General features: G+C 37.6%; 1 protein-coding gene across 1 annotated transcript; it reads left to right on the top strand.

Annotated features, from left to right (window-relative positions):
* The first annotated feature begins 13,330 nt into the window (after positions 1-13,330).
* Positions 13,331-15,690, top strand: LOC132547425 (serine-rich adhesin for platelets-like). The gene is made up of 3 exons (XM_060211181.1): positions 13,331-13,941; positions 14,031-14,614; positions 14,858-15,690. The coding sequence occupies exons 1-3, from the start codon at positions 13,331-13,333 to the stop codon at positions 15,688-15,690; spliced, it is 2,028 nt and encodes a 675-aa protein (XP_060067164.1).
* The last annotated feature ends 3,190 nt before the right edge of the window (positions 15,691-18,880 follow it).

Below are 18,880 nucleotides of genomic sequence, written 5' to 3'. Positions count from 1 at the left end.
TTAATAATATTTCACCTGTCCTGTGTGGACGATGACGTCTATTACCACTGACCTGTGTGGACGATGACGTCTGTTCCCCCTGACCTGTCTGGACAGTGACATCTATTACCCGTGTCCTGTCTGCACGATGACGTCTATTACCCCTGTCCTGTCTGCACGATGACGTCTATTACCAATGACCTGTCTGGACGATGACTTCTGTTCCCCCTAACCTGTCTGGACGATGACGTCTATTACCCCTGACGTGTCTAGACGATGACGTCTGTTCCCCCTGACCTGTCTGGACGATGAGATCTATTACCCCTGACCTGTCTGGACGATGACGTCTATTACCCCTGACCTGTCTGGACGATGACGTCTGTTCCACCTAACCTGTTTGGACGATGACGTCTGTTCCCCCTGACCTGTCTGGACGATACCCCCGTGACCTGATTATGACCCCCATGTGTGTATCTGTTATCCCCCACTATATACCGCCGTGTTAGATATTATAGGTGTGTGTATCCCCCACTATATACCGCCGTGTTAGGTGTGTGTATACCCCACTATATACCGCCGTGTTAGATATCATAGGTGTGTTTATCCCCCACTATATACCGCCGTGTTAGGTGTGTGTATCCCCCACTATATACCGCCGTGTTAGATATCATAGGTGTGTGTATTCCCCACTATATACCGCCGTGTTAGATATCATAGGTGTGTGTATCCCCCACTATATACCGCCGTGTTAGATACTATATACCGCCGTGTTAGATATTATAGGTGTGTGTATCCCCCACTATATACCGCCGTGTTAGGTGTGTGTATCCCCCACTATATACCGCCGTGTTAGGTGTGTGTATCCCCCACTATATACCGCCGTGTTAGATATTATAGGTGTGTGTATCCCCCACTATATACCGCCGTGTTAGGTGTGTGTATCCCCCACTATATACCGCCGTGTTAGGTGTGTGTATCCCCCACTATATACCGCCGTGTTAGATATTATAGTGTGTGTGTATGTGTGTATCCCCCACTATATACCGCCGTATATACTATATACCGCCGTTAGATATTATAGTGTGTATCCCCAGCCGTGTTAGTTATAGGTGTGTGTATCCCCCACTATATACCGCCGTGTTAGATATTATAGGTGTAGGTATCCCCCCACTATATACCGCTGTGTTAGATATTATAGGTGTGTTTATCCCCCACTATGTACCGCCGTGTTAGGTGTGTGTATCCCCCACTATATACCGCCGTGTTAGATATTATAGGTGTGTGTATCCCCCACTATATACCGCCGTGTTAGATATTATAGGTGTGTGTATCCCCCACTATATACCGCCGTGTTAGGTGTGTGTATCCCCCACTATATACCGCCGTGTTAGATATTATAGGTGTGTGTATCCCCCACTATATACCGCCGTGTTAGGTGTGTGTATCCCCCACTATATACCGCCGTGTTAGATATTATAGGTGTGTGTATTCCCCACTATATACCGCCGTGTTAGATATATATAGCCGTGTTAGATATTATAGGTGTGTGTATCCCCCACTATATACCGCCGTGTTAGATATTATAGGTGTGTGTATTCCCCACTATATACCGCCGTGTTAGATATTATAGGTGTGTGTATCCCCCACTATATACCGCCGTGTTAGATATTATAGGTGTTTGTATCCCCCACTATATACCGCCGTGTTAGGTGTGTGTATCCCCCACTATATACCGCCGTGTTAGATATAATATAGGTGTATATATCCCCCACTATATACCGCCGTGTTCGTTGTGTGTTTCCCCCACTATATACCGCCGTGTTTGATATTATAGGTGTGTGTATCCCCCCACTATATACCGCCGTGTTAGATATTATAGGTGTGTGTATCCCCCCACTATATACCGCCGTGTTAGGCGTGTATATATACCGCCGTGTTAGATATTATAGGTGTGTGTATCCCCCACTATATACCGCCGTGTTAGGTGTGTGTATCCCCCAATATATACCGCCGTGTTAGATATTATAGGTGTGTGTATCCCCTACTATATACCGCCTTGTTAGGTGTGTGTATCCCCCACTATATACCGCCGTGTTAGGTGTGTGTATCCCCCACCGCCGTATACTATATACCGCCGTGTTAGATATTATAGGTGTAGGTATCCCCCACTATATACCGCCGTGTTAGGTGTGTGTATCCCCCACTATATACCGCCGTGTTAGGTGTGTGTATCCCCCACTATATACCGCCGTGTTAGGTGTGTGTATCCCCCACTATATACCGCCCTGTTAGATATTTTAGGTGTGTGTACCCCCCACTATATACCGCCGTGTTAGATATTATAGGTGTATGTATCCCCCACTATATACCGCCGTGTTAGGTGTGTGTTTCCCGCACTATATACCGCCATGTTAGATATTATATGTGTGTGTATCCCCCCACTATATACCGCCGTGTTAGGTGTGTGTATCCCCCACTACATATCGCCGTGTTATATATTATAGGTGTGTGTATCCCCCACTATATACCGCCATGTTAGATATTATAGGAGTGTGTATCCCCCAATATATACCGCTGTGTTACATATTATAGGCGTGTCCCGTGTCATACATCTCCTCAGTAATCACGATTTCTCACATTATATTCTTCCTTTCTGGATATTTTCTGTTGCTTTCAATCTGAATAGGTACTCAATCTTGATAGTAATTGATTATACTCAATTAGGTTTTTCTGTCTTGTCTGTCGATATAATCGGTATGTTTTCATAGATATTGACGTACTGAAATAAATGAATTAGAAATTCTGGCTCTTAAAAATAATTTTCGGTTGATTGGACTTATCATTTCACGGAAAACATCAAGTGGATATAATTGGACAGCAGTATGAGAGACAATTATCATTAAATGTCTCCGGAAATACTTTAATAATAAAAGGAATGAGCAGTGTGATAACCAGATTTACCGAGTGTCCTATTTGTTAACGAACACTGGTTCGGTTCTGATTGACTTTACAGAATGTCCAACACCTGCAAGTCACTACCGTGTATTACATCGTTTTGTCAGTATTACGACATAAATTGATTAAAATGGTGAATTGTAGCTCCGAGTAACCTCATAAATAAACTGTAGTTCATTTAAGGTCACGAGTAACTGTTCCAGAGTTGTCTGTCACAGTAACACGACACCTGGTACATGGTTTCAATCAGTGCTGTCATTCGGCTCAGCGGCTTCAATTACAGATACACAGATCTTCAGGCAACTTCTAATTACACCAATAGCTGTAGGATAAACGAAATTCTTTGTAATCTTGTTTCTATTTTTCGAACGAGTAAGTACATCCATTCCTCATTAAAATCTACATTTCTAAAGGACAGTTAAATGTTCGCGATGAACACAAATAATTCGTGTCGCCCGAGGAGAACATATGTGTCAATGTTTCTTTTCTTAGAAAAGAAAAAGTGAAAACATGACATATACATCACTTATTCTATTAGTAATACGAAAACCGCTGTTTTGTCGCTGTTACATCGGTGTTCCACACCAATAACAAACAATTATTTCAGCGGTAGGATTCTGAATTAACAAACGAAAAGTACATGATTTTTCTTCGTCTCTTCTGTCAGGAACATAAAAAAGAAAGACTTTTTCTCTTCAGTGGCAAAAATCAGCTTCGGTGTTTCTCTTCAGTAGCAAAAATCAGCTTCGGTGTTTCTCTTCAGTGCCAAACAAATATCCATTTCGGTGTTTCTCTTCAGTACCAAACAAATATCCACTCCGATGTTTCTCTTCAGTACCAAACAAATATCCATTTCGGTGTTTCTCTTCAGTACCAAACAAAAATCATCTTCGGTGTTTCTCTTCAGTACCAAACAAATATCCACTCCGATGTTTCTCTTCAGTACCAAACAAATATCCACTTCGGTGTTTCTCTTCAGTCAAAACAAATATCCACTCCGATGTTTCTCTTCAGTACCAAACAAATATCCATTTCGGTGTTTCTCTTCAGTACCAAACAAAAATCATCTTCGGTGTGTTTCTTCAGTAGAAAAAAATTGACTGTTCTCATTCGTAGTAAACAAAATATAAACTCCACTGTTTCTCTTCAGTATCAATCTAAAATCCGCTTCGGTGCTTCTTTTCAGTAAAAAAAAAAAAAAAAAAAACACTTCGGCGTTCCTCTTCTGTACAAAAAAATCGAATTCGCTGATTCTCATTAGTAATAAACAAAATGAAATTTTGCTTTTTCTCTTCAGCAGCAATGAAAAATCAACTTCGGTGTTCCTCTGAAGTAACAAACAACGTAACGAGTCAATTGATATGATTTTGTATTGTATATCAAATATTGAAATACGAAACAAAAGCTTAAAGCCCCTAAATACCCTTCCGTTTTTTGTTTGTTTGGTTTTTTTGTCTTTTACGAGATTCAGCAAGCTTCCTATTATTATGAAAACACAACATTAAGAGAGATACATCGGCTGAGTTGTTTAGTTTAAGTATATTTTATTGCCAAAAAACAAGACAAATGGATTGGGCACAAGTTATATCGACATTATCGACACCCACTCCAATCAATACTCATGTAAATTTTCAGGCTAGGATACAATAACAAAATAATGAGGTATGATATACATGTAACAATTAATATATCATTATAATTTTATACAAAGCTGGTTTCTTATCTTAAAATGTAAATCTATTGCTGGACCTTATGTAAATTTGCAATAAATTAAAGATATCTTTATTAAGTTTTAACGGTAATTGTCTATCCCCATAAGGTAGTAGTTCTATGTCAATGTCATGATTAATATTTCATACGTTTAAATTATTTAGCATTGCTAGTCTCTGATTTTGATAATTGTGACAAACAAAAAAGAAATGATGTACATCTTCACATGCAAAGCTACAGGAACACATTGGGCTAGCCACAAGATCATAGTTTAATGAACTGCACTGATGTCTTAATTTTGTATGAATAAAATTAACTTTTCTTTGACCTTAATTAAAATATGGTGGTGAAGTCAACTGTCTTTGACCAGAAAGCAAAGATTTTAAAAATAAACTAAATAACGGCTGTAATCTAACTGATAAATCTAATTCATTCCCAGAACAAAGTGCAGAGGGGAGAAATGACGAGTTTGTACTAGTTAATCTATAATTAGGTAATGCATAATTATCTCTATTTCTCAAACTATAGGGGTTAATTTGGTCAACAGTTGGTGGCAATAATACATTAAGAAAATTTGGTGTTATACCATGTTTCATCTTATACAAAAGTTGTAATTTACGTCTTCTACGTCTTTCTGACAGTTTTTCAAAACCTGTTTCATAATACAGGAAGCATTACTTGTATAGGAAGGCAAACCAGTAATAATTCTAGCAGCTTCTCTTTGGGCTGTTTCTAACATATTACATTCATCGCTGCTAAATCATTATTCAAAACTGTTGAGATTTCTTCACAAGAGGAAGAAGCATACATAAGAAAGGTATCCTCAGCAAAAAGCCGAGATGCTGATCGAAAAACTTTATCATTGATATATATTAGAAAAAGTAAGAGCCCAAGAATTGATCCCTGAGGAACTCCAGTTTAATAAAAACCTATATCCGAAACAGAATTTTCTACAAAAACTTGCTGATTTATATTTCAAAGATAATTTTCTAACCATTTCAAGAAATTTCCAGAAATAACATAAGACTTTAATTTAATAAGAAGACCTTTATGCCAAACCCTATCAAAGGCCTATAACAAAACACCAAGCATGCATGCTTCTTTTCTTCTAAGGCTAAACAAACTCTATGAAAAATTTCTAATAACTGATAAACCGTGGAATGACCTGGCATAAATCCTGATTGGTGTCCGTAAAACAGAGAGTCATTTAAAAATGATTAGGCATATATTTAAAAATAACTCTTTCGAAATCTTTTCCAACAGTGGATAACAAGGAAATTGGTCAATAATTTGTAACATCATGTTTGTCACCTTTACTTTTGAAAAGAGACATAACCTTTGCTAGTTTCCAGGCTTTAGGGTAAATTCCACTAGTAAGGGATACATTAAAAAGTAACATTAGAGGTTTACAAACAGGATCTGCGGTGTACCTAATCATATAGTGACTAATACCGTCACTTCCTGAATCTTTTCCAAGTTTCAATATACGTAAAATATCCTTAATCTCTGAGTATTCAACTCTAATAGTATGTAAACGACACTCTGTCCTGTCCTGAACGATAGGAATTTCTAAATTATCATTAGCTACATCAGTAATAAAACAAAAGTAAGAATTTAAAATATTAGATTTTTTCGGCATTTTCAATTACAATATTTCCTTCAGTAGGATGTAAAAGGGCGGGGATTTCCTGAGACGACCCAGCAGTTTTCATAAGACGTTTGATTAATTTCCAATAAGATTTCGGATCACTAGTTAAATATCGATATATTAACCCATCAACGTTTTTATAGAAGTTTAAACGAGCATGCTTCTTCATATTATTAACCCTGTTACGTTGCGCTTCAAATTTCATAATATCGACAGATTTACTGGAAAGTCGTGCCTTTTTATGTAATCTGTTCCTAATTCTAATATTTTTCCTGAACTCGGAAGTCATCCAGGGCTTGTCACCTGGCCTAACAGTTTCTTCTTTGCTAGGGATACATGAATTAGCAAAATTAAGTTAAGTTTGAGTAAAACCATCACAAGCATCATCAATAGAATCAATACTTGAAAAGAAAATTTCCCAGTCATATTCTGAAATCAAATTATTAGAACGAACAAAATCCGCTTGTTTATATAACCAAATCTTCCGTTTATCGCAGGTTTCATATTAAATGGTATTTCAATAGATGCCAAACTACCGTCGTGATCACTTAAAGATCTGTCAACGGTCGAAACATGTGCTTCGATACAAGTGACTGAGGCACTTATAAGAATAGGATCAAGTAAACTGGCCCTAGTATTGCCACCTCTAGTTGGTTCTTTAATTACATTTCTAAGACCATAAGTCAAAAGTAATTCTGACAAATTATGTCTAGGTTGAACTGTTAACATGTCTACATTTAAATTGCCATTAATAACCAAGTTTTGAGGAATATCTAAAGCTCTGTCTACCGATTCGCTTAAACTTTCCCAAAACGGATTGTTAGAGTTTTCTGGTCGATAAATAGTACATACAATAATAGAAGAGTGCTGAAATTCTATCTGGGTCCAGCGAATCTCACATCCTGGAATTTCTAGTTCACGTAGACGCTTAAATTTGAGTTTCTCATTCACATGGACAAGAATACTCCCTCCCGCAAAATTACGATCTTAACGAAGTGGTTCGTGGAAACCTTCAAGAAGCAAACTGTCTGAAGAAACATGCTCTTCTAAATGTGTTTCTGTAAGACAAATAATATCATACTCCTCAGCCAGGTCCATTAAATCCTGAATTTGATTTCGGACACTTCTGATGTTCAAATGAAAAATAGATAATTCATTTGGACCTGAATTTGACTCAACATCCATATGAGACAACAGTAAAATTAACAAAATCAAAGTGAATTCTAAACTTAAAAAAATAGAGTTCAGGATCAGGACTAGAGAATGTATCACAGATAAAAACTTCGACGAGAAGACGGACAGAAACCCCAAAACTGATCTAATGTTTAGGTACACCATAGTACATACATTTTAAACTAAGTAGCCACTATAGAACTTGGAATAAAAAGTGCCAATCGCCGATCTGTAGCTCATTACGTCATTAACCATTATCGAAAACAAGGATAAGTTCTTGAAGTCTAAAACGGCGATCAGCATAAATAACATAAGTATGTAAGCTCCAGCAAAATTTCGATGGGTAAGTACAGCAAACCAGCATCATAGCTTTCGTTTGTAACTGAGTATCAAACACAAAAAAATATTTATATACAAACAAAAGCAAATATCAATCAATGTGAAAATTATTGCTTAGGGCTCATAGACATGATACGTCGATTGTGATGACACTATAAGTACGTCGGGGGAAAATAGATGTTCAAAAAAGGGGGGGGGGCGTCATCAAATATCATATTTAACCCATATAAAACATCTCAAAACTAATAGCGGGCACTTGACAAGGAACGATTTGATGAATAATTCATTAATTTAATCTAGCTAATATTCGAGTTAAATAGCCTGAACATACGAAAGTGATAGATCAAACCAGTTCCAAAATGGATCCTTTTATACACCAAGTACGTAAAAGATACGTGTAATATTTCCTGTACAAGTCCAGAGATCTACAATAACAATGGTAAAGTAAACACTAGCACAATACACACCATAGTTAAAATTGAGGTGAAAAACATCATTGCCCCTTATTTTACATTAGAGCCGATATTTGCCTAACATTAGCCGAAATTAATGTTTTTTGTTCACAACACATTGACACACAAGGTAATTTGCAGCCGTAACATATTGTGCATGCATAAATGAAAACGAGGCAAAAATGGAATACATTTGGATTGGTACACATCATGATACTCATACGATACACATGTATGAACCATAACACTCTATTATTGATAAATACACTTTATTTACATCTACTATAATACCATTAAAACTATGTTGCATCTGTTTGTCACGTACGTTGGTAGTGTACTACATTATGCTTGTGAAACATGGGCTGTTTGCAAGGCTATCGAAGTCGAAAAAATTCGTTTGGAATTTTGTAAAAGTATTTTATGCGTTAAAAATCAACATGTAATGCAATGGTTTATTTTGAGCTGGGTCGATTACCTCTTGTTAACCAACATTTATTCAGAATATTTAGATATTGGTTTAAGCTGTTGAATTTTGATAATTGAATTTTGAATGAAGTATATCAGTTTATGCTGAAAGAAACGGGAAAAGATAACCCAAAGCAAACTTGGTTGTTATTTGTAAAGCAAAAATTATTCGAACTTGGTTTAGGCTACATCTGGATCAGGCAAACTCCTTCCGATATCATCCTTTTATCATCAATTAAGCAACGCAAAGGCGATCAGGCTAAACAAAATCTATTTAATTTTCTTACTATGTCTAGTAAATGTGATCTCTACCGGTTCTTGGTAGATGATTTGTCACTTCAGTTTTATTTAACCAAATATTTACCAAAACAGCACAGAATTCTTATCTCTCAACTTCGTTTATCAACTCATAACAACCTAGCTACAGAAACTGGTAGATATAGAAATACTGATAGGTATAATAGACTTTGTAATAATTGTGACCTATTAGAAGTAGAAGATGAATTCCATTTTCTTTTTACCTGTCCCATACATTCTGATCTTAGGAGAAAATACATTAAAATTATTACTGGTATAAGCCATCTGTTTTCAAAGTTATAGAATTATTGAACTTTACTGGGCAAATACATTATTGAAGCGAACAAACGTAGAAGTATCTGATTATTAATGACAATACATTGACATTTCTGTTTTCTTATGATTTTTGTTGTTGTTGTTGTTGTTGTTGTTGTTGTTGTTGTTGTTGTTGTTGTTGTTGTTGTTGTTGTTGTTGATGATGATGATGATGATGATGATGATGATGATGATGATGATGATAAAAGAGACAACACTCCAATACAAACAAGTCCTGCTGACAGTAACTCACCTTGTCTGTCTGATGTGATGATGATGATGATGATGATGATGATGATGATGTAGATGTAGTTGGGTTGCCGGTACGTCTCATCATCAGGAATTAATAAAAATTATTGTAACAATAAAAAAAATAACTCTCTGTTTAGCGATGATTGTAACTCTGCCATCAGAATTTTGACCTAAGATATGACATCTAGATATAGCATGAGGGGACATGTCAATATCAAGCATGCGTAGAATATTCAGTACAGCTTTTAATGGGTCAAAAGGTGAGCTCGTTTGTCCTTGCGGAACAGGCACATTTAAACATTTCAAGCAAGTTCTTCTCGAGTATGGTTCGTGTTCGTCCAAGACATTATTTTGATTGTCGATTTTCTTTTCCAGTAGATCAATACAGTTGTTCAGTGTTGCTATTTCATTTTCATGCACTTCCACATTCTTTAATGCTACTTCCCTCTCTACAAGATGAGGGTCAGATTGAATTTTACTCTCAACACAGCTGGCTATCATACGACCTATACTGTCGTTGGATTCCATAATCTCTTTAACCGAGCTCTCGATGATCATGGGGCGAAACTCATCAATCAATGTGGTCTTCAATACCTGAGTGACTAAATGTGATACAGGACCTACAAGCTCATCTACCATGCGTTTAATAACATCTGGTTTTATTGGGATGTCAGGTTTTGGTGAACAAACCCCTTTTGAATGGCCGGAGGACTGGGTGTGGCTGGGCGGGGTATCGGAAATTTGTGCTTTTTTCGAAACATTATTTACGGAGTCTGGACTAGGAGAAGTATCTGGGGTGAGTCTTTTAACACCGGTTTGTACAGGAGATGAACAAATCTTCGCCTGGTCTTCAGTTAACGAAACATTTTCAACACCGCTCAACTGAGACGTACATGTACGTGTAGGCGCTCCGTCCACGGTAAGTCCGTGCTTCGACATATTCATTGTCCTTCAATGAATTCAAAATAACTCCACAATAAACACAGAAAAACACTCGAATGTTCTGTAGATGTAAAAACCGAAAGTTCCGTCAACTATCTGACAAAAGGTTTGTGAAAATGACACAAATTGAATAACAAAAAACAACAGAATACCATCCCCGACGTACAAACAGAACTGCCCTCTATGCCATCACGTGATTCATCAGATTTAAGTAGGCTGAGTTGTATTTATTAAGATAGAAATCCTTGGTGTAGATATCGAAACAAACAAAAAGTTAATAAAAAGGGTTCCACCTACAAACCAACGTTATATCAAGTTCATAAGGCAGCCACGAAAACCACGTGACCAATCTGCATACTCAAGTGTACAGGTGTAGTAAGCGCGTTTACAGGTAATGGTGCGATGGCGCAGGTGCTGCGCACTGCCCATGACGTTATATCACAGCTAGAATGCATGTGTATTTCAATCATTGTGTATTTACACTGAAAATATTTTTGAATTACTTATTAACTGTATAGGAAGCTTAATGGCTTTGTCATGCAACTTGCTTTTGTTTAACATTAAATTTGCTATCATAATTCAATAACACCCCTAGATAATTATTTTTTCTACACTTTGCAGTTCTGTTTCATTATATAACAATGTTTCATCATACCATTATTACCGCCATTCTGAATGCTACTATTTCTGTCTTGTCTGTATTCAAGTTCAGACTATGTTTAACGTTTTAAGACCAAAGGGCGTCTAAAACTTGTTAAGTTTTTTCTGGAATGTCTGCAAATAACACCTTGTCACCAAAGAAAAAGAAAAACAATGATTAAATGTGGTTCAACTGACAGTGGACAATATCCACTAATGGAATAAATTTCCCAGTCGTGTATAATTAATGAGTAAACATTGGCATGAGGATTACCCCCTAAAAAACCGACTTTGTTTGTATAACATCCATAATACAATGATTGTATGATCTGTAGCATTTTTCTGTCTCTCCTCTTTTATAGGTATACACTATAGATTAGATCACAAAGATCGACGGCGTTTTTGTAATCAACAAATTAACTGCTAACTTCCTACATTTTTTACTTAAATATCGCATAAACGATAGAATGACTAGGCCTACACCACTGGCGTATTACATGTGTGCTTATTTGTATTATCAATATCACCTTTCTTAAATACAGGTGTAAGAGAACCAGTAGACAAAGCTTCTGGAAACATTCCGGTGTGAAATTACAATAAAAGTGTTTTGTTAAACATGATGAAGTTACTATGGTATATTTAGGACATAAATGATATTATTTTCCATATTAGTTATCTTATCCGCCCGACACAACTTCTCGAGCAACCCTAACTTCTCGCACTCTCGACTTAGCTTCTCGTGCGCTCAACATAACTTCTCGCACTCTCGACTTAGCTTCTCGTGCGCTCAACATAACTTCTCGCACTCTCGACTTAGCTTCTCGTGCGCTCAACATAACTTCTCAAACTCTCGAGTTTACTGCTATAGCGCTCTAGAGGTTGTATTGAGCTCTCGAAATTCAATTCATTTCCGTAAGTTATTGTTTATTGTTTATCGAGGACTCACTGTGAGCCTTAAGGCTCATAAGTACAACAATAACAATGCAATGAGAGAGCACATTGTACAAAACAAGGAAATCATATCCAATCAAACTAAGTACATACATACATGTACATCTTATTGGATAAATAGCAGTTAAAAGGACAGAAACGCTCACAATCTTACCATCATACACATCATTGTGACAATAAATCTTTCCTACGTGTCCTTGCTGCTGTTAGATACTTTCCTAAATTATGAAATTCTTTTATTTTTTCGACTTTGGGTAACTGAAAGAATTTAAACATACTAGTCATATTGAAATGATTTGCCTTAATAAAGTTGGCACGAGTATCTGCATAACACTTACATGTGACAATAAAATAATATTTGTGTTCTATATAGTTAGCATTACACAAAATATATTTTCTTTATTCCCTTGGTATGTCACTGTATCGCCCACGTTCAATTGCTAAATTAACTGACTTAACTAGATAACTAACATGGAAAAAGAGGATTATTTGTGCCCTAAATGTACTGCCGTAGAATGTGAATCCTTACAATCAATAAATATTAAGTATTTTATCTTTACCATTTGTTTCTTTGAGATTTCCTTGTTTCAGAAAATCGAGTTATAGTTATTAAAGTGATAGAAGCAACCTTTTTTGGAGTTTAAACAATTAATTTACAAGTATGTTGTGCTTTAGATTTGTTTTTATTTGGTAACCAAGAACTATCTATTGTCACTAAATCTGAATTTTTTTCCTGTCTGTTCATAATATCTTTGAGCCCACCAACAGATTTTGAATAAATATCTGGTAAGCAAGATGGCGTCAGGTTGACAACACCACTGTTGACTGCTGGGAAATATGTATGTTATACTAGGGTTCTGTATGTCTTGCAGCACAAAACCACAGTATATGTGTAGATATTATCACACATTATGTAGGTATTAAGCCGATTTGACTTTTTATTGCTGTATAATTGAAATACAGACAATTATTACAACACCTCTCTCTATATATATTCTATCAACAGATATACACGTGCACGGTATCGTCACGTACGTGTAAGTCCTCAGGTGAGAAGTGTTTTGTTCACAAAACCCACTGGTATCGCCGATTTTAAATCTCACGAAACATTTGACGGTGATATCGAACAATATGTACAGTCTTATGAACGTGTACCTGTGGCTCCTCGCGGAAGTAGAATATGGTCAAATTCCGAAAACGTTTTTAAAAAAGGATGAATGATAGTCTGCGTGATACTAGTCATATGTCACAAAGCGAAGAGTACACCGAATCTACGTCACAAAGCGAAGAGTTCACCGAATCTACGTCACTAAGTGAAGAGTACACCGAATCTACGTCACAAAGCGAAGAGTACACCGAATCTACGTCACAAAGCGAAGAGTACACCGAATCTACGTCACAAAGCGAAGAGTACACCGAATCTACGTCACAAAGCGAAGAGTACACCGAATCTACGTCACAAAGCAAAGAGTTCACCGAATCTACGTCACAAAGCGAAGAGTACACCGAATCTACGTCACAAAGCGAAGACTACACCGAATCTACGTCACAAAGCGAAGAGTACACCGAATCTACGTCACAAAGCGAAGAGTACACCGAATCTACGTCACAAAGCAAAGAGTTCACCGAATCTACGTCACAAAGCAAAGAGTTCACCGAATCTACGTCACAAAGCGAAGAGTACACCGAATCTACGTCACAAAGCGAAGAGTACACCGAATCTACGTCACAAAGCAAAGAGTTCACCGAATCTACGTCACTAAGTTACACCGAATCTACGTCACAAAGCGAAGAGTACACCGAATCTACGTCACAAAGCGAAGAGTACACCGAATCTACGTCACCAAGCGATGAGTACACCGAATCTACGTCACAAAGCACAAGCAAGAGTACACCGAATCTACGTCACAAAGCGAAGAGTACACCGAATCTACGTCACAAAGCGAAGAGTACACCGAATCTACGTCACAAAGCGATGAGTACACCGAATCTACGTCACAAAGCGAAGAGTACACCGAATCTACGTCACAAAGCGATGAGTACACCGAATCTACGTCACAAAGCGAAGAGTACACCGAATCTACGTCACTAAGTGAAGAGTACACCGAATCTACGTCACAAAGCGAAGAGTACACCGAATCTACGTCACTAAGTGAAGAGTACACCGAATCTACGTCACAAAGCGAAGAGTACACCGAATCTACGTCACAAAGCGAAGAGTACACCGAATCTACGTCACAAAGCGAAGAGTACACCGAATCTACGTCACTAAGCGAAGAGTACACCGAATCTACGTCACAAAGCGATGAGTACACCGAATCTACGTCACAAAGCGAAGAGTACACCGAATCTACGTCACAAAGCGAAGAGTACACCGAATCTACGTCACAATCTAACAAAGCGAAGAGTACACCGAATCTACGTCACAAAGCGAAGAATCTACGTCACAAAGCGATTAGTACACCGAGTTCACCGAATCTACGCCACAAAGCGAAGAGTACACCGAATCTACGTCACTAAGTGAAGAGTACACCGAATCTACGTCACTAAGTGAAGAGTACACCGAATCTACGTCACTAAGTGAAGAGTACACCGAATCTACGTCACAAAGTGAAGAGTACACCGAATCTACGTCACAAAGCGAAGAGTACACCGAATCTACGTCACAAAGCGAAGAGTACACCGAATCTACGTCACACACCTACGAATAAGTGAAGAGTACGTCACACGTCAAGCGAAGAGTACACCGAATCTACGTCACTAAGTGAAGAGTACACCGAATCTACGTCACAAAGCGAAGAGTACACCGAATCTACGTCACAAAGCGAAGAGTACACCGAATCTACGTCACTAAGTGAAGAGTACACCGAATCTACGTCACAAAGTGAAGAGTACACCGAATCTACGTCACAAAGCGAAGAGTACACCGAATCTACGTCACAAAGCGAATACACCGAATCTACGTCACATAGCGAAGAGTACACCGAATCTACGTCACATAGCGAAGAGTACACCGAATCTACGTCACAAAGCGAAGAGTACACCGAATCTACGTCACAAAGCGAAGAGTACACCGAATCTACGTCACAAAGCGAAGAGTACACCGAATCTACGTCACATAGCGAAGAGTACACCGAATCTACGTCACTAAGTGAAGAGTACACCGAATCTACGTCACAAAGCGAAGAGTACACCGAATCTACGTCACATAGCGAAGAGTACACCGAATCTACGTCACATAGCGAAGAGTACACCGAATCTACGTCACAAAGCGAAGAGTACACCGAATCTACGTCACATAGCGAAGAGTACACCGAATCTACGTCACAAAGCGAAGAGTACACCGAATCTACGTCACAAAGCGAAGAGTACACCGAATCTACGTCACATAGCGAAGAGTACACCGAATCTACGTCACAAAGCGAAGAGTACACCGAATCTACGTCACAAAGCGAAGAGTACACCGAATCTACGTCACAAAGCGAAGAGTACACCGAATCTACGTCACAAAGCGAAGAGTACACCGAATCTACGTCACTAAGCCTTGATACGTCATTCTACTTGCGTGCTTGACATTAAAGCACTGATATGTAAACTGTTTGAAATCGCAGTTATTAGGAACGATTCTCCTGTTAATGAAGGTTACTTAAGGAAACGACGCGTTGCTAGAACTGCTAGGGCATCCCTTGCCTTGAAAGAAACTGTTACTCTCTTACAAAGATAATTACATGACATAAAGTGTGAACACCAAAAAGCTGTAAGTAATCATGAACAGAAAGTTGACAAATTATACAAAGAAAAAGAAATCACACAGAAAAGGAGTAAAAAGCTGCATGCAGAAATAGAAGAACTTATAAAGCAAGTAGCAAAAACCCAAAGTGAAAATGAAGACCTTGTGGTAACTGTAAATGAACTTAAAAAAGAACAAATCGAAAATAAAACAGAAATCGGTGCTTTGTAATTAACAAACAACAAAACCCGTACTCAGATAAACGAAATAGGCAGTTTGTCAGGATTTACAAAGAAAATCCAAGCGATGGACAAACAATTGCTTACAGCAAAAATGACATCAAACAAACTCGTGAATCTATCTTAGACAGGCCGGTACGACGATAAACAAACAAGTGGTATTGAAAGTGCTAAACAGGCACTAAAAGTAATATCAGAACGCGTAAATATTCATATAAATAGCTATGAATCCGAGACGGATAAAACTCGCGACTCCATCAAAGCATGTGCATCATCCGTTGTTGGCTTCAAAAAAAAGTTGGATAAGTTGAAGAAGCTCAAAACCAAACGGGTGGTCCAGGATAATACTAATGAACAAGCTGTAAGACCAGTGGAGACCCACAACAGGTTTAACGTGCTTGATAAAAAAACAGGGCCAGTGCAATATTTGACGCTTGAAACCTGTGCGCAGCTCCAGTACTTGGGTAAAAATCCGACGACAGATGAAAACAATCCCAACATACATACACCTGCAACACGTACGGACGATCCTAGCTATGGCGTTAACACTTCGAACGCACCCGGACACGCCCATCGCGCTAACAGAACGGACCTCTGCAATTACTAACAACAGTAATGCTAGGTTACGGGAGAACCGTTAATACAGTGAAGTAGTGTTAGATATTGGTACCATACCCGTACATTTCCCTACCTCAATGTGCCAGACTAAGTCTGGTAATCTCCGGACGAATGTCAGAAACTCAAAAGACCCGTCAAAGGACGGAATCAGTTTAACAAACAGATTCGTAGGCTACAAGAAAGACTACCGCTAGGAGAAAAGTCAGCAGATTCCATTACACAGAATTTACATAAGAATTGCAATGAAAGATTTTCTGGACAAAGCTGGTATTCACGTTACACACAGTACTTTGAGAGTCGTTGGAAATCTTCGAATTCCGCCAAGTTGTGTTGATAAAGGACGTTCAAATATATATATAGGCTAACGATTTCTGACCGAGTGGAACCGGTATGAGAATGTGGGTTCCCAGACAAGTCTTCTTCAACCGAATAAATAAATCAAATCAGAGAATTAAATCTGTCGTTTTTTGTATGTTTAAACAATTTGGCTATACACCTATAGTTAAACCTGTGTACGAAGTTTACCCCTTTCGGTACAAATGTAACATCAGAGGTGGTGTTGCGATACTTTACATCGACTACGTTTATCTTTAAGGAAATAGATGTTAATTGATCATATCTTAATTCAGTCTAACAATAAAGATCATGTTAAAATATTGTGAAGTATTAGATGATGATCCACGTAATTTAAGAGAACATCATCCAGGTATATGTTCCTTAACGTTACCAGTCTCTGCCCCCTATACCACGGGATCAGATTATGTCAAATATAACTGGAAGAAGGCGAAAAATGTTGTAACGTTTACGTTGTAAATATGTATCTCCAAACTGTCCTGGTGAGAATTTGAATTCCATATACATACCTCAAGGTAATACAACTGATGACGATATTGTATTGTAGTAGTTTAGTGCGATCTATAAAGGAAGCCACTGATAAAGCATTGCCAACAAGTGTATATAAATGTTATCTAACACCGTATTGGTACGAGAAACTAAAAAAATGCATGATATTATGACTACTAAAAGGAAAAGCTGGATTTCAAAAGGTAGACCAAGATCAAATGACATTTGTTTTCTGGACTTTAAAGAGAGTAAAATTATTTTTCGTAGGAACTTACAAAAGGCGTCCAATATATAAATATATATATATATGTATATATATGTGTGTCTAATCAATTTTCAGAAATCGACAGGTGTGGTGAGTTAGACCAAACACTTTTTTGGCAAATATATAAAAGCAAAGCGCACAAACGACAGCATACAGTTACTGAATTGAAACATAACGGTCGAGTTTTGAGAGAAAACGCAGAGATATTAGATGCTTGGAAATCACAAAACGATTTTCCAGGATAAACCAAATTATTTTTTATAGAAAAAATAGAAGCCAGTGTAATATTTGAAAACAATAATTTCCTTGCTAATGCTGTTACACTAGCCGAAATATCGATGTTGAATAAGAAACTCCAATAAAGCTAGAGGAGATGATGGTATTGTTTATGGACATCTAAACTCAATAAATGGCTAGTTTATTCAATATGGTAATTAAAAATTAATACATTCCAAAACACTGGGAAAAGGAGTAATCATCACATTGTATAAAAGGAAAAGATTATCCTTATAGCTACAGAGGTATTACGTCATTGCCAGTCTTGTTTAAATTATTTGAATGATCATATCACGTAGAATTCTGTTATATGTTCAGACACTTTTCCTTACAGGCAGCAGTCTGCACACCAAAGTAATCTTTGTAGCCTATGCACATCATTCAACTTATAGGAATGTATTAACTACAATATAGAAAATAGTTAAATTGGTTATGTGTCCTTTGTGAACAGTAATAAAGCGTTCGACACTGTGTGGCATGTGGGTCTAATGTTTAAAATGCATGGAATGTAGCTTAGAGGCAAAATATGGATTATTCTTAAAGAATATGTATACTAATATGGAATGCAATATCTTGTTTAATAATTTGACGTCAAAGATGGAGACAGGGATTTTACACCAGGGACCTCTTTCCGAAAAATGTACTTGATTTTCATTAACGAATTACTGAATGAAACTGGGACGTGAGGTAAAGGGTCACTGTTATTGACTCAGTAAATATACCGACTCTCGTTATGACGAAGTTTTGAAAGTTTACAAATATTGTTCGGTGTGAAAACTACATCCGGAAGTG

Source organism: Ylistrum balloti, unplaced genomic scaffold (assembly GCF_031769215.1).
Source record: "Ylistrum balloti isolate Yb309-2 unplaced genomic scaffold, AGI_CSIRO_Ybal_v1 Utg369954, whole genome shotgun sequence".
Classification (NCBI taxonomy): domain Eukaryota; kingdom Metazoa; phylum Mollusca; class Bivalvia; order Pectinida; family Pectinidae; genus Ylistrum; species Ylistrum balloti.
Note: the sequence above shows the minus strand (reverse complement) of the source record. Positions and strands in the feature narration are given on the sequence as shown.